Here is a 25900-nt window from a genome sequence, read left to right on the forward strand (position 1 = left end):
TCTTATCATCTTGTACACCTCTGTCAAGTCTCCTCACATCCTCCTCCTCTCCAAAGAGAAAAGCCCCAGCTCACTCAGCCTATCCTCATAAGACATGCTCTCCAATCCAAGCAGCATCCTGGTAAATCTCATCTGCACCCTCTCTAAAGCTTCCACATCCTTCCTATAATGAGGCGACCAGAACTGAACCAGAGTTTTATAGAGCTGCAACATTACTTGGTGGCTCTTGAATTCAATACCCTGACTAATGAAGGACAACATACCATACGCCTTCTTAACAACCCTATCAACCTGTGTGGCAACCTTGACGGATCTATGGACGTGGACCCCAAGACCCCTCTGTTCTTCCACACTGCTAAGAGTCCTTCCATTAACCTTGTATTCTGCCTTCAAATTCGATCTTCCAAAGTGTATCACTTCACACTTTTCCAGGTTGAAATCCATCTGCCACTTCTTAGCCCAGCTCTGCATCCTATCAATGTCCCGTTGTAATCTACAGCAACCTTCTACACTATCCACAACACCACCAACTTTCATGTCATCTGCAAACTTACTAACCCACCCTTCCACATCCTCATCTAAGTCATTTATAAAAATCACAAAGAGCAGGGGTCCCAGAACAGATCCCTGCGAAACACCAACCTCCAGGCAGAATACATTCCATCTACCACCACCCTCTGTGTTCTGTAGGCGAGCCAATTCTGAATCCACACAGCCAAGTTTCCCTGGATCCCATGCCTCCTGACTTTCTGAATGAGCCTTCCATGAGGAACCTTATCAAACACCTTACGAACATCCATGTACACCACATCCACTGCTCTACGCACTGTGTAATGAATTGACCTGTACGATCGGTATGCAAGACAAGTTTTTCACTGTACCTCGGTACAGGTGACAATAATAAACCAACACCAATATCAATACCTTCATCAACGTGCTTTGTCCCATTGGATGGGAGAGGAAATCTGCAATCTTTACCTACATGAGACCACAGCAACATGGTTGACTCTCAACTGCCCTCTGAAATTGCCTCACAAGCCATTCAGCTGTATTAACCCACTAGAAAGCCACAGGACTGCAGCGGTTCAAGAGGGCAGCTCACCAGCAAGGGCAACTAGGGATGGGCAATTAAATGCTAGCTCAGCTGCAAAGCCCACATCCCTTCGATGAATACAACAAAAGTGCACTGTAATTTACAGGATTGGGAGTGGTCATAACAACTTTGTTTGGGGTATGGATAAGATTTCTAAATGACCTCCCACTGTGCCATTAAATTTCTATGAATCACATCACAAATTCTCTAATGCCATATTTAAAATGGACATGGACCAAAACTTATACCCTCCGTTCTGCGTTACTCTCTGCTGTTGCAAGGATTTATTTCTGTGAACACATTTCTTTGAAGGTGGAAGAACAAATGAAAAAATAAATTGAGAAGCCACACAAGATCCTTGAACTTGTAAATAGAGCCATAGTGAATAAAGTCAAGGAAGTCATTGATAAAACATTATAAATTGCTGGTTAACCCCCAGTTTGAGTATTACATCTGGGAGTTCCTGTAGCACTTCGTGTGTGTTGCTCCAGATTTCCAGCATCTGCAGAATTTCTTGTGGCTCCTTAATTTTGCAGTCTTTTTCCCAGGGAAGGGGAATCAACAACTAAATCGGTTTATTATTGTCACATGTACAGAGGTACAGTGAAAAATTCTGTTTTGCATGCCATCCATACAGATCATTTCATCACATCAGTGCATTGAGGTAGTGCAAGGGAAAACAATACAGAATGCAGAATAAAGTGTTACAGTTACAGAGAAAGTGCAGTGCAGGCAGACAATAAGGTGCAAGGTCATGACAAGGTAGATTGTGAGGTCAAGAGTCCATCTCATTGTACTAGGGGACCGTTCAATTGTCTTATAACAGTGGGATAGAAGCTGAGGGGAAAGATTTAAAAGGAACCTGAGGGGCAACTTCTTCACACAGAGGGTGGTAAGTATACAGAACAAGCTGCCAGAGGAAGTGGTTGAGGCGGGTACAATAACAACATTTAAAAGACACTTGGACAGGTACATGGATGGGAAAGGTTGAGAGGGATGTGGGCCAAACGTGGGCAAATGGGACTAGTTTAGATGGGCATCTTGGCTGGCATGACCGTCTTGGGCCGAAGGGCCTGTTTCTGTGCTGTATTACTCTGCGACTCTAATTAGGCCCACTGGGTGAAAATATTAAGTTGCATTAACAATGAGGTATTTGTAGATTTAAACAGAAGCTCCTTATATACTAATTATCAAGGTCGATATTCCAGATCAGGGACTAATGGAGTTATACAGCACAGAAAGAGGCCCTTCGGCCCACCATATCTATGTTGACCATCAAGTACCAATCCATTCCACTTGTGTTCCTTGGTCATTCAAGTGCTCAGAACTAGGGAATGGGACTGACTCGATTGCTCTGTAAGGAGTTAGCATTGGCTTGAGCAATAAACAGTCTGCTGGAGGAACTCAGTGGGTCGAGCAGCATTTGTGGGGGGGGGGGGGAGGAATTGACGACAGCTCGGGTCGAAACCCTGCCTCGGGGGGGATGGACTGTGAAGAGGAGGGGATGACTGGTGAGACAGGAGTCTGAGGTGATTGGTGGACTGAGGAGGGGTGTAAGATGACAGGCAGGCGGTGCCACGTAGGGGAGGGGAGCGGGGGGTGGTTGGGAGACAGAGGCAGGTGGATGAAACACAAACACACGACTCGCTGGAGGAACTCAGCGGGTCAGGCAGCATCCATGGAGGGAAATGGACAGTCAACGTTTCAGGTCGAGACCCTTCCTCCGGACTGGAAGATAGAGGGGAGATAGCTAGTATGAAAAGATAGATGGAGGCAGACAAAGAGAGAGAGAGAAAGCTGAAAAACAAATGGAGCAAGGCAGAGGGAGGGGAGGGTGAAGGTTGGAAACAGCTGCTGGAGGGAGATAAGCAGGAACACAAAGGACTGCCGGTGCTGGACTCTGATGAGTTAAGGAGGTGAGAATAGGAACCATTAGGAAAGAGGAATATGGCAGATGGAGGATGGGGGGAAGGGGATGAGCCTGTGGGTTGACTTGATGGGCTGAGTGAGTCCAAAGGGCTGCAATGTGCCCAGACAGAAGATAGGGTGTTGCTGTTCAAGAGGTTCCCCAAGATGCTGCCTGGATTAAAGGGCAGGTGCTATTCGGAGAAGTCGGACAAACTTGGGTTGTTTTCTCTGGAGCATCAGAGGCTGAGGGGAGACCTGATAGGAGTTTATAAGATTATGAGAGGCATAGATAGGGTAGACATCTGCATCTTCTTCCCGGGGTTGAAACGTCTAATACTGGAGGGCGTGCATTTAAGGTGAGAGGAGGGAAGTTCAAAGGAGATGCGCGGGGCAAGTTTTTACACAGAGTGGTGGGTGCCTGGAATGCGCTGCCAGGGGTGGTGGTGGAGGCAGATACGATAGAGGTGTTTAAGAGGCTCTTAGACAGACACATGAAATTGCAGGGAATGGAGGGATACAGACATTGTGTAGGCAGAAGGGATTAGCTTAGTAAGGCGTTTAATTAGTTCGGCACAACATTGTGGGCTGAAGGGCCTGTTCCTGTGCTGTACTGTTCTATGTTCTGGTGCTGGCGTACATTGTGAGACCCCAGGGTGGGTGTGGGTGATAGGTCAGGGTGGGAGTGGGACGGAGAATTAAAGCGACAGGCATGAGGAAGCTCGGGGTCACCCCTGCGGACCGAACGCGGGTACACCGCAAAGCGTGACAAGCCGACGATCGACGTCACGCAGTCGGCAGCGAGGGTGGCCAGGTGGGACTCCTGGGCCGGGGCTGGGGCGGGCTTCAGTGACTTGGTCTGACCTGCACGGTGTAGGCGCCGATGGTCGAGGCGCGTCTGAACCTTCGGCCCTGCTGCTGCGCTGCCACAAACAGGTTGGCCAACCGTTGCTCCATCAGGCTGGCAAAGCGCTGGTACCTCTCACCCAGCGACGTGTTGTCGACCCCCAGGATAACTGTTGGAAAGAGGAGGCGGCACACGTGAGGACTACAGAGACCTTCCCACCAGAATCAGGTTTGTTATCACTGATTTACATGACGTGAAGCTTGTTGTTTTGCGGCAGCAGTGCAGCGCAAAGACATAAAATTACTATAAATTACAAAAATAAATAAATAGTGCAAAAAACTGGAATAATGAGGTGATGTCCATGGACCGCTCAGAAATCTGATGGCAGAGGGGAAGAAGCTGTTCCTGAATCGTTGAGTGTGGGTCTTCAGGCTCTTGTACCTCCTCCCCGATGGTAGTAACGAGAAGAGGGCATGACCCAGATGGTACAGGTCCTTAGTGATGGATGCTGCCTTCTTGAGGCACCGCCTCTTGAAGATGTCCTCGATGGTGGGGAGGGTTGTGCCCGTGATGGAGCTGGCTGAGTCTACAACCCTCTGCAGCCTCTTGCAATCCTATGCATTGGAGCCTCCATACCAGGGGGTGATGCAACCAGTCAGAACGCTCTCCACCATACGTCTATAGAACCACGATGTACACTATCGATGACCACCATGTTTTTTCTCCGCATACATTTCGGCAAGGGGTGACGGAATTCTGAACCAGCCGTGTTATCCGTGTGTCTCCACCAGATGGGAATATTTAAAAGAAACAGAAGCAGGAGAAGGCCATTCAGCCCATCAAGTCAGGTCCACCATTCTAGCTCAGCACCATTTTCTTGCCTTGCCCATTTATCCCCTGATCTGATCTATCGGTTTCAGCCCTAAACATGCTCAAAGATCAGTAAAGAATCCCAAAGATATGATCAGCTAAGGAAAGAAACTTCTCCTTACTTCAGCCCTAAATAGTGACCCCTGTACCTGACAGGTGTATCCTAGTTCTAGAACCTTCTGGAGCCTGAGGAAACAACCCCTCAGCAGACCCCATCAGAAGCTAATGAACTTCAATATGATCTTTCAAACTCCACTGAGTCTAAAGCAACAAACAATCTGCTGGAGGAACTCAGCAAGTCCAGCAGCATCTGTGGAGGCAGAGGAACTGTCGACGCTTCAGGTCGAACGTCTGCATCAGGACTGGGAATGGAGAGGGGAGTGGGCAGTATAAAGGGGAGAGGGGGAGTGGTGACCCTTTGTACTGGCCATTCCCCCTCTCAGTCCCGATGCAGGATTTTGACCCGAAACGTCAACAATTCCTTTCCCCCCACAGACGCTGCTCGACCTGCTGAGTTCCTCCAACAGATTGTTGGTTGCTCCGGTTTCCAGCATCTTGTGTCTCCTCTGAGTCTAAGCCATTTCCTGGCCAGTCAGACCATTTATCCCGGGATCCCTGGCTGATGCTCCAGTGTGGAACCGAGAGAGTGCTGCATTGCTAGTGGTTCCACCTCGTAGCTGAGACGTGACACCCACAGTGCTGATCATTGAATACCTCTGGGTAGCATCCCAACAAACAGTGTGTCCTTGACCTCTGCTGCCTTGACCAATATCTCTCACTTTATCAACATCAGAAAACATCACGCTTATCGCCGTGAGACAGGTTAGCTTTACCCTGCTGTTGCAGTAGTAAGCCTGTTGAGTACAGGGGGAACCACAGGTGCAGATGCTTGGTGTACGTACTTGGCTGAGCGTACAGTGGGGCGAAACTACCATGAATGCCTCTCGGTCAGAATCCCACCGAAACGTACTACGTTGCTGTCTGTGGGAGCTTGCTGTGTGCAAACTGGCAACCACACAGCTTGCATTACAGCTCTTTGTTGGCAGAGGGTGATGAGTATATGGAACGAGCTGCCAGAGGAAGTGGTTGAGGCAGGTACAATAGTATCACTTAAGAAGCACTTGGTTAGGTACACAGAGGAGAGGGATATGGGCCAAATGCAGGAGATTGGGACTAGCTGGGTGGGTACCGTGGTCAGCATGGACTGGTTGGGCCGAAGGGCCTGTATCCGTGCTGTATTGCTCTATGACTCTATGAATCTAAGTGCGTTGGGATGTGAAGGGTGCTACAGAAATGGAAGCCTCTTTGTGAAACATTACATGTACTTCAATGTATTTCAATGAATAAAGATGACTTCAGTGGAAGAACAGAACCAATGTGAATGCCGCTCACTATGTCAAGATGTGGGCAGTGGTCCTGGAGTTACATCACATAAAGAAACAGAAGCGAGAGGAGACAATTTGGCCCTATGAGCCTCCTCTGCCATTCGTCAAGATAATGACTCATTATCTACCTCAACACCAGTTTCCTGCACCTTCCCCCATCCCCTGATATCCATAAATAAATTTTTATAGAAAGCATGGAAACCTTCCTATCCGGATGGCAACAATAAACTACAGAGTTGTGGGCACAGCTCAGCACATCACGGAAACCAGCCTCCCCTCCACTGACTCTGTCTACACTTTCCGCTGCCTCAGGAAAGCAGCCGGCATAATCAAAGACCCCTCCCACCCCGGTCATTCTCTCTTCTCCCCTCTCCCATCGGGCAGTAGATACAAAAGCTTGAGAGCACGTACCGCCAGGCTCAAGGACAGTTTCTATCCCGCTGCTATCAGACTCTTGAACAGACCTCTCATAAACTGATGAACTCTTGATCTCCCAATCTACCTCATCGTGGTCGTTGCACCTTGTCTGCCTGCACTGCACTTTCTCTGTACCTGTAACACTATGTTCTGCATTCTGTTTTCTTTTTACTACCTCAATGTACTTATGTATGGCATGATCTGCCTGGATTGTATGCAAATAAAGTCTGTCACTGTATCTCGGTACCCATACCAATAATAAATGAATATCACTACAAAATCTATTGTTCTCAATCTTTTAAAACGTTATTTATACAGCACGGTAAGAAACCATTCCGGCCCAATGAGCCCGCACCGCCTAACTACACCCATGTCAATCTACTAACCTGCATGTCTTTGGAGTGTGAGAGGAAACCGGAGCACTCGGAGGAAACCCACGCAGACATGGGGAGAACGTAGAAACTCCTTACAGACAGCAGCCGGAATTGAACCCGGGTCGCTGACGCTGTAATAGCATTACGCTAACCGCTACACTAACGTGCTCTTAAACGAACCGCAACCTTGAATGAACTCAGTCAATGAGCTGTCCACAGCCCTCTGGGGCAGAGAATTCCAAATGTTCACCACTCTTCCGATGAAGAAATTAATCCTCACCTCAGTCCTAATTGGCCTGCCCTTATTCCGAGCCTGTGACCCGTGATTCTAGACTCCTCTGTCAAGGGAAACACCTTCCCTGCATCCAGCCTGTTGAACCCTTTTATAAGTTTCAATGAGATCTCCTCTCATTTTTCTAAACTCTGGAGAGTAAACAGTCTTAAGTCTACTCAATCTCTCCGCGTAAGGAAAACCTGTCATCCCTGGAACTAGGCAAGTAAACCTTCGCTGCATTCTCAATGGAAAACATGCCATTTTTAAAGTAAAGAGTCAAAACTTCACACAACATTCACAACCCGAACAGATATTTTACACGACAGATATTTAACAAGATATTTCCATGTGATGTAACTTACAAACCTGTAACAACCCAATACTTCTCAGTCGCTGGAGAGGTGTCCAGATTATCATACTCCAGAGCTGAAAGGGAAATAAGTCAAATGGTAAATTTAATCCATTGCAGTGAAAACTGTGCAGTAAAATCTTCTCTCAAGAATATCTTTTCTAAAAACTCATATGGTTTTAAACAGCAAATGGATGGAAATCCTTTCAACACCAAATGTGGAGCTGGGAATAAAAAAAATTTCACTTAAAAGCGATACACAGTGAAGACAGTTGTCCTCGATATCTTCAATAAGGACAGCATTGACTCTGGGAGTCCATTGAATCTGTCTACGCTTCCCACTGCCTCAGAAAAGCAGCCGACATAATCAAGGACATCTCCCACCCTGGTTATTCTCTCTTTTCCTCTCTCCTCACAGGCAGAAGGTACAAAAGCTTGAAAGCATGTGTCACCAGACTCAAGGACAATTCTATCCCGCTGTTATCAGACTCTTGAAGGGACCTCTCATACATTAAAGATGAATTTTTGATCTCTCTATTTACTTCGTCGTGGCCATTGCACTTTATTTGTTTACTGGCTCTGCACTTTCTCTGTAGCTACAACAATATATTCTGCATTCTATCTTTCTTTCCTCTCAGACAACCTCAACCCACTACCTCAGTATAGCAACACTATGACCACTTTGCACTACAATGGACTTTTTTTTGTTCCAATTTGTGTTCTTTCTTGTATAATTTTGTATAATTTATGCTTAATTTACGTTTTTCTTGTGAATGCTGCTTATCTGATGTTCCTGTGATGCTGCTGCAAGTAAGTTTTTCATTGCACCTACGCATATGACAATAAACTTTGACTTTGTGCAGATGAGACCATTGTCCACCTGTTCGTGGTCTGTGCCTTTTCCAAGAAGGTCGAGAAAGGGAATCAATGGTCCTTGTTGACGTCCGTCCCAAGCAACTGCATAACAGAGGACTCTGTCTGATCTACGGGCTGTTCCCAGGGACAAATATTGAGACAAACCTCAACTGCTGAAGATCATCAACTCGGTGTAAGATGCCGTTTGGGATGAAGGATGAAAGGTGCAGGAGTAAATACTGAGGGAGGCACTGAAGCTTGGTGCTCCGTGGAGAAGGACCACAGTCTGAGGTCCTGATATCACTGGACACTAAAGAGCTGGATCCTGTGTAACAGCCCCTCAAACACTGCATTAAGGAGGAAACGTGTGACATTATTGCATTATAAGAGAGTGTATAGAATTGATGGTAAAATGAATTGGAGTTTAATTCGGTAGTGTAGCAGTTAGCGTAACGTTTTACAGTACCAATGATCTGGGTTCAAATCCGGCCACTGTCTGTAAGGAGTTTGTACGTTCTCCCCGTGTCTGCGTGGGTTTCCTCCGGGTGCTCCGGTTTCCTCCCACATAACAAAGACGTACGGGTTAGGAAGTTGTGGGCGTGCTATGTTGGTGCCAGAAGTGTGGTGACACTTGCAGGCTGCCCCCAGAACACTCTACGCAAAAAAGATGCATTTCACTGTGTGTTTCGATGTACATGTGACTAATAAAGAAATCTTATCTTATTTTGGGAAGACAAATCAGGGTGCAGCATTCACAGTCAATGGTAGGGCCCTGGGGAGTGTTGCAGAACAGAAGAACCTAGGAGTGCAAGTACACATTCGCCTGAAAGTGGTGTCACAGATAGACAGGGTGGTGAAGAAGGCTTTTGGCATACTGGCCTTCATCAGTTGGCGCATTGAGGAAAAAAGCTGGGAAGTTATGTTGCAGTTGTACAAGATATTGGTGAGGCTACATTTGGAATATTGTGTTCAGTTTTGGTCACCATGCAATAGGAAAGATGCCATTAAACTGGAAAGAGTGCAGAGGAGATTTACGAGGATGTTGCCAGGTCTTGAGGGACTGAGTTATGGTGAGAGGTTGAGCAGGTTGGGACTTTTTTCAATGGAGCCCAGGAGAATGAGGGGTGATCTTATAGAGGTGTATAAAATCAAGAGGAGCATAGATAGGGTGAATGCACATAGTCTTTTTCTCAGGGTTGGGGAATCAAGAACTAGAGGACATAGGTTTGAGGTGAGAGGGGAGAGATCTAATAGGAACCCGAGGGGCAACTTTTTCACCCTGAGGGTGGTCAGTTTATCGAATGAGCTGCTAGAGGAAGGGGTTGAGGCAGGTACATTAACAACATTTAAAAGGTACTTGAACAGGTACATGGATAGGAAAGGTTTAAAGAGGTCTGGGCCAAACACAGGCAAATGGGACTAGCTTAGGTGGGAATCTTGGTCGGCATGGACCAGTTGGGCCGAAGGGCCCATTTCCATGCTGTATGACTCTATGAATGTTGAGAAAAACATCTCTGTTTACCGAATAATATATACTTTTGGGCAAAGAAACCTCCGCAGACTTTTCCAAACGTGTTGTAGCCCTTTATAGCCTGCTGATCCACCAGATATCCGTGCGTGGAAGCCAACCTCTCCTTGTAGTAGCAGCCAGAATGAGAATCAATGCCACCGTTTCAAGGACAAGTAGCTGTGCAGAATAAATTCTTGCCTTACCAGCAACTCCAAACCTCAAGCATGAATTTAAAAAAAATTGATTCTATTGTTAAAATCCATAAAGAAGTAAAATGGAGGGCAGTTCATTAGCATTTTAACAACCCATGTTCCAGAGCCTTCATTTTCGATTTGCATGCACAAACAGGGATTTAATATTCAGTTAACATAACTCAATTGCTTTTTATTTAAATCCATTCGATAAAATATAGTCAACAGGGCCTGGAAAGTGACAACACTGAAGCCTTCTGCTTCCCAAAACGTAAAATAATTCTTTCATGGATGATTAACTTTATATTGTATAACTCACTTCACCAGCAGAGTCAAATCATCATTACATATCTCATTAGGGTCAATGCTTTCACTCTTTGTTTGCTACTCCCAGTCGGAGCAACAGTAAAACTCTCAGGATTTTGCCGGCAGGTTTTTACACAATATTTGATATTTCTAATTCACTTTTTTAAGATGGTACATTGCCTAATAAATTTCCCAGTGAACCTACTTACGGGCTGCCCCCAGCACATTCTCAGTAATGCAAAAAAAATGCATTTCACTGAGTGTTTCGATGTACACATGACTAATAAATAAATATCTATCCATCTAAAAAGTTTAAAGGGAGCTCGGGAAATGGGACCCTGGTCAATTTGGAAACAGGGGCCATTGTGAGTGGAGGGTACATGGGAACCAGGGTCCCAGCAAGTTGAGCCAATATTACAGATGGATGACTGACAGAGAAATCACGTTACCTTAAGCTGTGGAATTAAATGCAGACTGCAGATGCTGGAAACTGGAGCAACAATCTGCTGGAGGAACTCAGCGGGTCGACCAGCATCTGTGGAGGGGAAAGGAATTGTCAACGTTTGGGTCAAAGCCCTGCATAAGGACTCTTGCACTAACCCAGTCCTAATGCAGGGTTTCCACCTGAAACATCGACAATTCCTTCCCCCCCACCGCCCCCCTCACAGATGCTGCTCAACCTGCTGAGTTCCTCCAGCAGATTGTTTGTGTTAGAATTCAATATTGAGTCCAGAAGGCTGCAACGTGCCCAGGCGGAAGATGAGGTGCTGTTCCTCGTGCTTGTGTTGGGGTGCATTGTAACAGTACAGGAGGCCACAGACCCGGAGGTCAAGGTGGGAGTGGGATGGAGAATTAAAGTGGCAGGGAACAGGAGGCTCAGGGTCGTCCCTGAGGACTGAACGCCAGTGCTCTGAAAATCCATCACCCAATCTGCATTTGGTTTCTCCAATGTAGGGGAGACCACGTTGTGAACACCAGATGCAGTACACTAAGATTAGAACAAGTGCAAGTGAATCACTGCTTCACCTGAAAAGACTGCTTGGTCGCTGGATGGTGGGAAGGGGACACAGGTGAAAAGACAAGTGGTGCATCACCTGTGGTTGCAAGGAAAGGTGGTGTACGAAGGGGGAATGGAAGAGCGGACCAGAGAGTCACGAAGGGAACGATCCCTGCCAAGTGTTGAATGGGAATATTGAATCTCAATACTGAATTCTACAACTTCAGGTAACTTGACTTCTGGTCTCTAACAGTTGTCCTTCTGTGAAATTGGTTCAGTTTGTTTGTATTTTGTTCTTTTCTCTCTGGAAGTGGAGGACATTCCCAGCCTGACCTGCCGGGCACGTCCTCCTGCTCTGCATTTTACAACTCCCACATTCTTTTTTCCATGTTCTCACTCTCTCAAGGCTCCCATTCACTGACTGACCAGATAACCTTGTTTACATCTTATCCCCATGGTCACCCTGATTTTACCCTGCCTCATTATTCCTTTTTTTTGCATTATTTATTTATTTTTGTAATTTATAGTAATTTTATGTCTTTGCACTTTGCCGCAAAACAACAAATTCACGTCATATTAGTCAGTGATAATAAATCTGATTCTTATTCAATCTAAGTATAACCCTTTGTAGTCCTCTAATTTGCTCACAGTTAACTTCTGTAGAAACTCTTACTGTCGACTTTTACATGTCTACCTTGCCTTGTTTTGTACTCTCATTTTTCATACTTATTAACCTTTCAGTCAATACAGTAAAATACAGTACTTGCTGTATTTTATATTCAGTTCAATCTTTCAAAATTTCCACCAGAAAGTGACAAAGCCAAAAGCAACACTGAAGTTTTGACAATTCTGGTTCCATTTCGGACAGTTGCTGGTTGTTGTGCTTTAAATAATGGACAGAGAAATGGCAGAGACTCGTTGAATACTAGCTCAGTAACATTAGCAAATCCCATTTCTAAATTGTTCTTTAAAGACACTGGGGATACAGGTGTCTGAGTCTAACCAGGAATTTGTGGGATAAGTAAGCACCCATCTGTGTCCAAGTCAACAGATCACAGAATAACACAGCACAGGAACAGATCCTTCAGCCCACCTAACACAATACCAAATTAAACTGTCTCTTCTGCCTGCGTATTCCTCCATTCCCTGCCTATTCATGTGTCTATCTAAAAGCCTCTTGAACATCATCATTGTATCTGCTTCCACCCCCACCCCTTTCAGCCCGTTCCAGGCACCCACCGCTCTCTGTGTAAAAATCTTGCCCTGCACGTCTCCTTTAAACTTCCCTCCTCTCACCTTAAATGTATGTCCTCTAGTATTTGACATTTCTAACCTGGGAAAATATTCTGACTGTCTACTCTGAAGCTACAGAGAAAACAATTCAAGTTTGTCCAACTTCATCTCAAAGCTCACACTCTCCAACCCAGGCAGCATCCTGGTCAACCTCTTCTGCATCTTCTCTAAAGCCACCAAATCCTTCCTGTCGTGGGGTGACCAGAATTGCACACAACACTCCAAGTGCAGCCAAACCAAAGTTTTGTACAGCTGTAATATATATCACATAATCCAAAGCTGATGCTTGAGTAAAACCAACAGTCAGGTAATCCAGACTCAGTGGAAGATAGCTTCACCTATCTCTTTCTCCCAAGCTATGCTACACACGTTTCAAATTATGCACCTACTAGATCTCAAATTGCTGTTGGTTAAAATATTATGACATGGCCTCCACTTTGATGTAAAACAACGAGAATAAAATGAAATGTAAAAGAAGTAAAATAAGATTATGAATCATCTTGAAATTCAAGTGTATTAATAATGAAATGAAAGTTATTGGAAAAACCATTCAAACTTTGCTTCAAGCCCATAGGGCTTCCACAGTAAATATCTAAAGAATGGTATCTTGAACGGTTCCCTTATACGATGAGATGGACTATGACCTCACGATCTACCATGTTGTGACCTTGCACCTTATTGCACTGCACTTTCTCTGTAGCTGTGACACTTTACTCTGTACTGTTATTGTTCTTACCTGTACTACATCAATGCACTCTGTACTAACCCAATGTAACTGCACTGTGTAATGAATTGACCTGTATGATCGGTATGCAAGACAAGTTTTTCACTGTACCTCGGTACAAGTGACAATAATAAACCAATACCAATACCAATCACTAATTAACCTTTCCGAGGACAATGCAATCCACTTCATTGTAGCCTGTCTACCACCCCAAGCTCTCATTCCCTCCACAACTGACGCACCATGACTGCTGTGGGTACCATCTACAAAATGCACTGCAGTTACTTGCCTGGGTTACTCCAATAGAACCTCCCAAACCCATCACCGCCAAGGACAAGGGCAGCAAACACATGGGAACAACAACACCAAGCTCCCACTCTGGGTTGCACACCATCCTAACTTGGAAATATATTGTTGTTCCTTTACTGAGTAGGTTCTGAATGATTTTCAGAGATATTGCAACACGGCAGCAGAGTAGACCCACTGCCTCAAAGCTCCAGGGACCCGGGTTCGATCCCGACTTCCAGAGCTGTCTGTGTGGAGTTTGCACGTTCTGCCTGTGACCACATGGGTTTTCCCCGTGTGCTCCAGTTTCTCCCACGTCCCAAAGACGTGCTGGCTGGTAGGTTAACTGGGAGTTATAAACCGCCCCAACTAGGTGTGTGCTCGAAGGTGAGGACAATGGGGAGAATAAAATGGGAGTGTGTCGGTCTGTGACTCTCGACGCTGCGATTGTTACACAGCGCATTTAACACCAGTGACTCAGAAAGAACTGGTGCATCTTTCTTTATTCATATTCGAGTTTCCTTTTGACGTTTGGCCATTTCCCTGCACTAACTCCGTATCCCTCTGTCCACAAATATCCAGAAGTATAGATCTGTGTTTTGAATGAACTCAATGACTGTGCCTCTAGGGTAGAGAATTTCAAAGGTTCATCATCCTCTGCGTGAAGAAATTTCTGCTCATCTCAGTCCTAACTTCCTGCCCCGGCTTCTGAAGGGACATTTATTGTCCTCATGCACTGCAGAGATGTGCCTGGTGTGTCCAACACCGTGCAGAAGGTTCTCAGAACCTTATTCCAACTAATTTGACAGTGATGCCGTCTCAACATGGAGAGTGTCTCTCGCTCTTCAGGAAACCGCAGTCGCGTGGTGACTGACCACCCACAGGCAGGAAAATCAGACAACTCCGGCCCACGGTCTCCCACTATGTGAAAGGTCATACAGCCCTCCTCTGTGAAATCAGCCCTTTTATCTTGTTTACCATCAGGGTATGATAAAAACATTCTTGTGTGCCAGTTCTGATTGACGAGCTTTTCTGTGTAGACAGTAATTAATTGGCCAGTATTAAAATGCAGATAGTGTACAGTTACTTCTTTATGTCCCAGCTGTAGCTCACCAGGTACTCTTGCCTTTGATTCAGAAGTTGTGGGTTCAAGACCCACTCCAGAGACTAGGCTGTAGAACCATAGAACACTACAGCACAGAAAACAGGCCATTCAGCCCTTCTAGTCTGTGCCAAAACTTTATTCCGCCAGTCGCGTTGACCTGCACCCAGTCCATAACCCTCCAGACCTCACCCGTCCATGTATCTATCCAATTTATTCTTAAAACTTAAGAGTGAGCCTGCATTTACCACGTCAGATGGCAGCCCGTTCCACACTCCCACCACTCCCTGAGTGAAGAAGTTCCCCCTAATGTTCCCCCTGAACCTTTCCCCTTTCACCCTAAAGCCATGTCCTTTCGTACTGTAGTTCAGTACAACCCTGTAAAAGCACTGCCCCATTAGAGGTGATGACTCTTGGTCTGAGGACCAGACTCATCTCAGCTGGAGGTAAGCAGCTAACAATCTGCTGGAGGAACTGTCGACATATCGGGACAAAACCCTGCATCAGGCCTCCGCCAGGACATCAGGAGCTCTGAAGCAGCGTTTCAACATGAAACATCGACATTTCCTTTCCTCCCACAGATGCTGCTCGACCCGCTGAGTTCCTCCAGCAGACTGTTTCTTGCTCTAGGTTCCAGCATCTGCAGTCTCTTGTGTCTCAGTTGGAGGTAAAATGCCTTTTTCTGTGCTTTGAGGAGGAGATGCTGATGTTCTCGACAAACATGCAGCTGTCTCCACCTTCACCCTCCCCCTCCCCTAACCCGGCTCCATCTCCCTTGTTTATTGTCTGCTTCCACCTCTCACCCACCTGCCTCTCTGTCTCCCAACTCCACCCCTCTCCTTCCCCCACCCGGCTCCATCTGCCCGTCACCCTTCACCCCTCCTCCATCCATCTATCACCTACCGTCCCCTCTCTCACCACCCCCCCACCCCCCTTCTCCTTGGACTGGCCATCTCCCCTCTCCACTCTCAGTCCTGATGCAGGGTCTCGACCTGAAACGTCGACAATTCCTTCACCCTCCCTCACCCCCACCACAGATGCTGCTCGACCCGCTGAGTTCCTCCAGCAGGTTGTGTGTTGCTCCAGATTCCAGCATCTGTGTAACTGTTTACAGCGCCAGTGACCCGGGTTCAATTCCGGCCGCTGTCTGTAAGGAGCTTGTACGCTCTCCCCTTGTCTGCGTGGGTTTCCTCCGGGTGCTCCGGTTTCCTCCCACATTCCAAAGACGTACGGGTTAGGAAATTGTGGGCGTGCTATGTTGGCACCGGAAGCGTGGCGACACTTGCGGGCTGCCCCCAGAACACTCTACGCAAAAGGTGCATTTCACTGTGTGTTTCGATGTACGTGTGACTAATAAAGAAATCTTATCTTACCTTGTCTGCCCAAGCTGAAGTTATGACTAATAGAAAAATGGAGGGCTATGTGGGATGGAAGGGGTAGTTTGTTTGGAACCTTTCTCTCTTGCTTTCCTCCACTGTAAACTAATTAACCAAAAATCATCTCTGAACGTCCTTTGCTAGGAACTAGATCTCACTCAAATCTGGCGTGTTAAATACACATCACATGTAGCACTGATGTCCAACTGGAATCACCACGAAAGAATGTGAAACAGGGTTATCCTTGCTTTAAGAAATTATTATTAAGATCTCCTCCCTTTAAGAAGCGTTAAAACCAGTTCTGGGTGATTGACAGACACTGCCGGTTGCTAAGCAAGCAGCAGCACACTGACCCACAGGTAGGGGAGGTGAAGTTTGGAGATGCCCGGTCTGTTTTCCCTGGAGCAGAGGACATTAAGCAGGGACATGATTGAGGGACATAAAATGACGAGGGGTATAGACAGGGTAGACTGCCTGGATTGGAGAGCATGTCCTATGAGGATAGGTTGAGTGAGCTGGGGCTTTTCTCTTTGGAGAGAAGGAGGAGGAGAGGTGACTTGATAGAGGTGCACAAGATGATAAGAGGCATAGATCGAGTGGACAGTCAGAGACTTTTTCCCAGGGCGACAATGGCTAACATGAGGGGACATAATTTTAAGGTGACTGGAGGAAGGTATAAGGGGGATTTCAAGGGCAAGTTTATTACACACAGAGTGGTGGGTGTGTGGAACGCACTGCCGGCAGAGGTGGTGGGGGCAGATACATTAGGGACATTTAAGAGAGTCTTAGGTAGACACATGAATAATAGTAAAATGGAGGGCTATGTGGGAGGGAAGGGGTAGATGGATCTTAGAGCAGGATAAAATGTCGGCACAACATTGTGGGCCGAAGGGCCTGTACTGTGCTGTAACGTTCTATGTTCTATATTTCTATCCAGCAAATGCCTCTGTAAAACTACAGAACTGCAGATCCAACAACCTTCATGCTTCCAACACCATCAGATTTTCTTTGTTTTAATTAGCACTTAATTTACAGTTAATTGGATTCAAGGAAATATAATAATGCGGCTGGAGTTTGGAAAATTGAATTTACTCCTGGTGCATTAGTTGCTGCTGAAGTGAGCATTTTCTTCATGTGTTACGCTGCAGAGAAACAAGTTCAGCTACAGTTATAGGTCACACAGACCCTTCAGCCACTTCTGCCATTTAGTCAGGTCATAGCCAATCTATACCCTCAGCTCCATTAGGCTGCCTTAACCCCAGGTCCTGGAATGTACTGACACAGGAAAAATCTAGGAGGCTAAAGAAATTCGGTATGTCCCCTAAGTATATAGGGAATAGAGGGCTGAGGACGCAGCATTGTGGGGCACCAGTGTTGAGAGTAATCATGCTGGAGGTGTTGCTGCCTATCCTCACTGATTGCGGTCCATTGGTCAGGAAGTCAAGGATCCAGTTGCAGAGGGAGGTGTTGAGTCCCGGGTCTCGGAGTTTGGCGACGAGTTTGCTTGGAATTATAGTATTGAAGGCGGAGCCGTAGTCAATAAACAATCGTCTAACATAGGTGTCTATACTGTCCACCCACCCAGGACATTCTCTCTTCTCCCCTCTCCCATCAGGCAGAAAATACAGGAGCCTGAGGGCACGTACCACCAGGCTCAAGGACAGCTTCTATCCCGCTGTGAGAAGACTATTGAATGGTTCTCTTATACGTTGAGATGGACCCTTGATCTCACAATCTACCTTGTTGAGACCTTGCGCCTTGTTATCTACCTGCAATGCTCTTCCCTGTAGCTGTGACACTTTACTCTGTACTGTTATTGTTTTTCCCTGTACTACCTCAATGCACTCTGTACTAACTCAGTGTATCTGCACTGTGTAATGAATTGATCTGTACGATCGGTATGCAAGACAAGTTTTTCACTGTACCTCGGTACAAGTGACAATAATAAACCAATACCAATACCAGTATCAAACCAGCTTCCCCTCCATGGACTCTGTCTACATTTCTCGCTGCCTCGGTAAAGCAGCCAACGTAATCAAAGATCCCACCCACCCCGAACATTCTCTCTTCTCCCTCCCTTTTCGATGTACATGTGACTAATAAAGAAATCTTATTTTATTCCATCGTGCAGAAGATACAAAAGCCTGAAAGCACATACCACCAGGCTCAAGGACAGCTTCTATCCCGCTGTTATAAGACTATTGAACAGTACCCCAGTACAATAAAATAGACTCTTGACCTCACAATCTACCTCATTATAGCCTTGCACCTTATTGTTTGCCTGCATTGCACTTTCTCTGTAACTGTAACACTTTATTCTGCATTCTGTTATTGCTTTTCCCTTGTACTACCTCAATGCACTGATGTAACAAAATGATCTGTATGGATGGCATGCAAAGTAAGTTTTTCACTATACCTTGGTACATGTGACAGTAATTTACCAATTTAAACACCCTACCCCTTATCCTCAGACTGTGTCCCCTGTTCCTGGGCTCCACAACCAGGGTAAATATCCTCCTTGCATCCAGCCTGCCAAGTCCATTAAGAACTTAGTAAGTTACAATGAGATTTCCTCTTCTAAATTCTAGAACCTCGTCTATCAAACTCTCCAAATCCACCATCCCCAGAAGCAGTCCAGTGAACCTTCACTGCATTCCCTGCATGAAAATTACATCCTTTCTTCAGCAGGGAAACCAAACTTGTGTGCAATACTCCAGAATGGGCTCCTACCAAGTCCTCCTACCAAGTCCCTATATATAGAACAAGGAACACTACAGCACAGGAACAGGCCCTTTAGCCCACAACGTCTGTACTGAACACGATGCCAAATCTCTTCTGCCTCTACATTGTCCACAGCCCTCCATCCCCTGCATATTCAAGTGTCTATCTAAAAGCCTCTTGAAAGCTAAATAGTATCTGCCTCCATCACCACCCCAGGCAACCCATTCCAAGCACCCACCACCCTCTGTGTAAAACACTGGCTCCGGACATCCCCCTTAAACTTTTCCCCTCTCACCTTGAAGCTATGCCCCCTAGTATTCGACATTTCCACCCTGGGAAAAAGATTCTGACCCTATATATGCCTTCCATAATTTTATAAACTGATCAAATCTCTCCTCAGCCTCCAATGCTCCAGAGAAAAGAACGCTAGCTTGTCCAACCCCTCCTTATAGCTCATGCCCTCTAATTCAGGCAGCATCCTGGTGAACCTCTTCTGCACCCTCTCCAAAGAACTCCACATGAAGTGCGACCTAAATAATGTTTTATACAGCTACAACACGACTCTTATACTCTATGCCCCTAGCGATGAAGGCAAGTGTGCCATACACCATATAGAACATAGAACATTACAGCACAGTATAGACCCTTCAGCCCATGATGTTGTGGTGACATTTTATCCTGCTCCAATATCTATCTAACCCTTCCCTCCCAAATGTTAACCCTTCCCTCCAATTTCTCTATCATTCACGTGCCTATCTAAGGGTCTCTTAAATGTCCCTAATGTATCTGCCCCCACAACCTCTGCAGGCAGTGCGTTCCACGCACCCACCACTCTCTGTGTAAAAAGCTTACCTCTGACATCCCCCTTATACCTTCCTCTAATCACCTTAAAATTATGTCTATGGTAAGAGATCTATGCCCCTTCTCATCTTGTACACCTCTATCAAGTCACCTCTCATCCTCTTCTCTCCAAAGAGAAAAGTCCTAGCTCATTCAACCCATCCTCATAAGGCATGCTCTCCAATCCAGGCAGCATCCTGGTAAATCTCTGCACCCTCGCTAAAGCTTCCACATATTTCCTATAATGAGGTGACCAGAACTGAACACAATACTCCAAGTGTGGTCTAACCAGGGCTTTATAGAGCTGCAACATTACCTCACGGCTCTTGAACTCAGTACCCCGACTAATGAAGGCCAACACACCATATGCCTTCTTAACCACCACTATCATCCTGCGCGGCAACCTTGAGAGATCTATGGATGTGGACCCCAAGATCCCTCTGTTCCTCCACACTGCTAAGAGTCCTGCCATTAACCTTGTATTCTGCCTTCAAATTTGATCTTCCAAAGATATACAATTACCACATGCTGGATTTAAATCCTCTGGCTGATCTACCCTTTGCCCTCTTAATTACCAGCTGTACCTGCCTTCAGAAACACACCCAGGTTCTTTTCAACATCAACACTACCCAATCTGGCACTACTTAACCAATGCTCTGCTTTTTTATTATGTGCACCCAAAGTGAACGACCTCACATTAATCCATCTTGTGCTCCATCTGCAACGATCTTGCCCACTACCTCAACTTGTCCATATCCCCTCAAAACCCTCTTAACACCCTCCTCCCTGTTCCCACCACTAATATGGAATATCATCCCCTCAGCCAACTCATTGACGTTGATCGTGAAATGCAAGATCCACCAGACAAGACGAAGGATGATTGAGGCTACTTACGCTCAGCGAGTGTCAGAGGGGGGTAGGCGAGGTAGTATCCTAGCTCAGCAGGTGTCAGCTGATGTAAAAGGCTGCTGGCTGTGGTACCATTGAGCAGCGTGCTCTGGTTCCTCACCATGTACACCATGGTGACGGCCGTGGAACTGTCCAACACCGACGTGTTCAAAATCTGCGGGAGAACAAGTTAAACAGGAATTCGCCATCTCCAGATTGCTGAGTATTCCTTTCCACTGTTCACTTTGAAACAATGCCATACAAACGCTTGACGTGATGCTGCCCCCTTAAGTAGAACGTAGTTTTTCCCTCCTACATATTGGGCTTCCCCTTTTCCTATCTTCAGTCCTGAAGAAGGGTCCTGACCCAAAACATTGACCGCCTGCTTTTCTCCACAGATGCTGCCTGGCCTGCTGAGTTCCTCCAGCATCATCGTGTTTTTTCATCTAGATTCCAGCATCTGCAGTCCTTTGTTTCTCTAGAACATAGAACATACGTTTTCTTGCTGCTCTATATTCTTCCTCAGGCAGGTTCAGGTAACATAGAACACAAAACAGCACAGCACAGGAACAGGCCCTTCGGCCCACCATGTCTGTGCTGAACTCGATGCCAATCCAAACATCCCTTCAGCCTGCACATGGTCTAGACCCCTCCATTCCCTGTCTATTCATGTGTCTGTCCGAATACCTCTTAAAGGTTTCTATCATATCTGCTTCCACCAGCTCCCCTGGCAGCCCATTCCAGGCACCCACCACTCTCTGTGTAAAAAATCTGCCTTGTGAATCTCCTTTAATCTTTCCCCCTCTTATCTTCAACGCATGACCTCGAGTATTTGACATTTCCACCTGAGAAAAACACTCTGATGGTCTGCCCTATCAATGCCTCTCATAATTTTATAAACCTCTATCAGGTCTCCCCTCAGCCTCGGCTGCTCCAGAGAAAACAACCCGAGTTTGTTCAACTTCTCCTTGTAGCTAAAAGTAACAAACACTTCAAATGATGCATGGATTTTAAACAACATGACCCCCTCTGAGAGCTCAGCTCCTTTCAATAATGAATTCCTGGGATCTCAGCTCCAGGGTTGGATTGGGGAAGCTGGGGTTGATCTTGGAGCAAAGAAGGTGGTGGGGAGATTTGATGGAGATGGCTCTGCACGGGGTGGACACATCGTGTTCCGTAGCAGATGGTTCAAGGAGCAGGGCGATAAGTTCAAAGAGAAGGCACAATAAATTTCTTTCACAGAAAGGAAGATGATGATCTGAATTCACTGGGATGGTGGAAACAAGAGTCAATTCATTCAGTCATCTCACCTGCTGAAACACCAGCGAGTTCACACCGAGGAGAAAGTCTAAGCAAGCTGTATGATGGATATTTAACTACCAGCTGCTGAATCCAGTTGCAAGCACGTGTTCTATGTTCACACAGGTGACTTTGGGAGTTGCATTTGGCAGTTACTGCAGCTGTTTATCACATCCAGGTCTGAGCCCTGGTTGTTGGGGACAAATGGAGTTTGGACCCCTGCAACTGGGCTGGAGCTTAATATTCTGCATCATGACAAATAAGTTAGTTCTGTTTTAAACCCTGTGTCTCAGGTCCTTAGTGCCTCTGGAATACACGTGATATACAGTAGAAAGAGAGGATAATCAACCCCCTCTTGCTCCTTCCAGAGTACTGCTCCAACCATTCTGTTGAATATTCTATTTTATTGGCTGGGCTGCCCTTGCCATCGAGGACAGACACTCTCATGTTCTCCCCGTGACTGCGTGGGTTTCCTCCGGGTGCTCCGGTTTCCTCCCACATTCCAAAGATGTATGAGTTAGGAAGTTGTGGGCATGCTACGTTGGTGCCGGAAGCGTGGCGACACTTGCGGGCTGCCCCCAGAACACTCTACGCAAGATGCATTTCACTGTGTGTTTCAATGTACATGTGGCTAATAAAGATATCTTACCATCCTTATCATCAACTCAATGGGCTGAATGGCCTCATTCCGTGCCTTAGCACATCCATGCTGTGCCTTTTAAACAACATCACATTCATCAACAGTGCAGCCCCACTCAATGACGCAAAGCTTTTTAACAACGTGTGTGCACATAAACTGCACTAGTCTTCGAAGCACCTTGAGCTCTGCAGAGATCTAAATCCTCACACAAACCCCTGGGCTGGCAGCGACTCAAATCAAAATATTCAGACAGATTTTAATAGGTCTTAAGGAGTAAATTTAGCATAAAGCACGCTCGTTGTGCAAGGTCCGATGCCGGTTCTCATTTTCTTGTGAGATGTGCAGGTCACTGCTGAGTCTGCATTTCTTCGCCACACAGTTAGGCATGGATATTAAATATCCACTTCCCATGGGAGAAAGGGAAATAAGCATGTGCCCTCTACTCAACATTATTTGCAAGGCAGCACACTTACTATTAGCATGTTAAGTCTTTAAGTTCTGAAGTGAGCAGAATGTCTGTGAAAGTATCTGAGAAGATGTTACATTGTTGAGAAGTAGGCACACTACATGACTCTGCTGTCTGACACCAAACACACACACACACACACACACACACACACACACACACACATACATACACACACACACGCACGCACGCACACACACAACCTCACACACTTTCACACATACACACTCACACACACACAAAGACACTCTCTTGTGCATGTGCGCAAGTGCACACACACACACACACACACACACACACACACACACAGAAAACACATGCTTAATGATACATCACATAAACATACATGAATCACTTGATGGGCATCACTCATTTGCAATACACATTTGGCAAAATATTGCCAAACCGACATGGCAAAGATAAAATGCAGTGAAGTTGGACATTAAAGAGCTCAGGAAAGTTAAAGATCCTCAGGCACTGCGTCAAACCTGAACGAGTGGACCTGAAATACAAGTGGGGCCTCATTAAAAGCTCTTTCATTTCTCAAGGGCTCACAGTTCACCCTCATCGAGGGATGAGCCAGGAGACTGGCTTCACGTTCTATAAGGAAGAAGATATCTTTATTAGTCACGTGTACATCAAAACACACAGTGAAATACATCTTTTGCATAGAGTGTTCTGGGGGCAGCCCGCAAGTGTCGCCACACTTCCGGCGCCAACATAGCATGCCCACAACTTACTAACCTGTACATCTTTGGAACGTGGGAGGAAACCGGAGCACTCGGAGGAAACCTGCGCAGACACAGGGAGAACGTACAAACTCCTTACAGACAGTGGCCGGAATTGAACCCGAGTCACAGGCGCTGTAATAGCGTTACGCTAACCGCTACACTACCATTCTGCCGCATTTCCAAAAGAAGTTTTGAGTTTAGAAAGCTGCGGCATACAATCATAATGTTGTTAAGGTTAGTCAATTCAGTATGATTTGCATATTTAAACTGGAAAGCATTTACTCAAGTTCATAAGGCCCACAATTATCACTTTGGCACAGTGAAGGAGTTACAGAGCATCAAAGGAAATATTCACAGCATAGTCACTGGGCTGGCTGTTTGAAAGCTTCCCACCAGTTCTCTGTCACTTCCCCGCAGCCTTGCAATTACCTTTCTATTTAACAACTTATCCAATTTGAGATTGATCAAAGTCAAAGTCAAGTTTATTGTCATCTGCACAAGTCCATGTGTGCACAGGTGCAATGAAAAACTTACTTGCAGCAGCATCACAGGCACATAGCATCAGAGACACAACATTCACAAGAAAAAAGCATACATTAAACATAAATTATACAAAATTAATCAAGAAAGAACACAATTAAAACAATAAAAATCAAATTCCATTGTAGTGCAAAGTGGTGTTGCTATACTGAGGAAGTGATTAGGGTTGTGCAGGTTGGTTCATTGTGGAATGTTTCTGGTGCAGCAAGCAGTTAAGAAGACAAATGGTTTGTTGGTCTTCACTGCAAGAGGAGCTCAATAGTCACAATCATACAGCACGGAAATAGGCCCTTCGGCCCAACTGGTCCATGCCGACCAAGATTCCAATCCAAGCCAGTCCCATTTGCTTGCGTTTGGTCTGTACCCCTCTAAACCTTTCCTATCCCTGTACCTGTCCAAGTGCCTTTTAAATGTTGTCAATGTACCCGCCTCAACCACTTCTTCTGGCAGCTCGTTCCATATACTGACCACCCTCTGGGTGAAAAAGTCTCCCCTCAGGTTCCTATTAAATCTGTCCCCTCTCACCCCAAACCTCTGCCCAACCCTGGGAAAAAGACAATGTGCATTCACCCTATCTATGTCCCTCATGATTTCATACACCTCTGTATGATCACCCCTCAGTCTCCTATGCTTGATGGGTTCTTGATGATCACAAGCTGAAGGGTCTGTTTGTATGCTGTATATCTCGATGAAACACACTGAGTGACATCTGGACCGCGTTGCCAGAGAAGATGGTTGAACCAGACACAATCACTATGTTTAAGAGAGGTTTAGACAGTCTTTTAAATAGGCAAGGCATAGAAAGATATGCTCCTAATGGACTATGTGCTTGCAATGCTGCTACAAGTAAGTTTTTCATTGCACATGTACTTGTGCATATGACAATAAACTCAACTTTGACTTTGACATGGTCTCTGTCTGCACTTCCCACTGCCTCGGTAAAGCAGCCAGCATAATCAAAGACCCCACCCACCCCGGACATTCTCTCTTCTCCCCCCTCCCATCAGTCGGAAGATACAAAAGCCTGAAAGCACGTACCACCAGGCTCAAGGACAGCTTCTATACCGCTGTTATAAGACTATTGAATAGTTCCCTAGTATGATAAGTTGGACTCCTGACCTCACAATCTACCTAATTATGGCCCTTGCACCTTATTGTCTGCCTGCACTGCACTTTCTCTGTAACTGCAATACTTTTGTTATTGTTTTCCCTTGTACAACCTCAGTGCACTGATGTGATGAAATGATCTGTATGGACGGCATGCAAAACAAAGTTTTTCACTGTACCTCGGTACAAGTGACAATAAACCAATTACTGCGGGCTAATGAGATAAGTGTAGATGGGCAAAAAGGTCGGCATGGACATGGTGAGCTGAAAGCCTGTTGCTGTACTGTACAACTGTATGACTCTGTAAAACTAGAGGTGCTTAACAGTGAAAGGTCAAATGTAGGAAAACCTATTCAAAAGACCTTGGATATCTGAGTCAGTATGAGACATCAATAGGACATCCAAGAACGAAAGATCTAGCCAGGACTGGGAATGAGCACAAAGTAACTCAATGGCAGCCTTGATAATGGATGAAGTGGTATTAAATCACACTGGTGCTCTGAGGTTACAAAGCA

General features: G+C 45.9%; 1 protein-coding gene across 3 annotated transcripts in view; it reads right to left on the minus strand.

Moving 5' to 3' along the window:
* Positions 1-25900, minus strand: part of kiaa1549la (KIAA1549-like a) — a 266633-nt gene that overhangs the window by 128428 nt on the left and 112305 nt on the right. For all 3 annotated transcript variants that reach the window (XR_007957416.1, XM_052029051.1, XM_052029050.1), the window contains 3 exons: positions 20609-20777; positions 7532-7591; positions 3863-4014 (listed from right to left, as the gene is read on the minus strand). Coding sequence is in view for 2 of the 3 variants with exons in the window: in XM_052029051.1 (XP_051885011.1) it covers positions 3863-4014; positions 7532-7591; positions 20609-20777 (381 nt within the window). In the remaining variant the exon portion in view is untranslated. The remainder of the gene's footprint in view (positions 1-3862; positions 4015-7531; positions 7592-20608; positions 20778-25900) is intronic.

This window comes from Pristis pectinata, chromosome 14 (genome assembly GCF_009764475.1).
Source record: "Pristis pectinata isolate sPriPec2 chromosome 14, sPriPec2.1.pri, whole genome shotgun sequence".
Classification (NCBI taxonomy): domain Eukaryota; kingdom Metazoa; phylum Chordata; class Chondrichthyes; order Rhinopristiformes; family Pristidae; genus Pristis; species Pristis pectinata.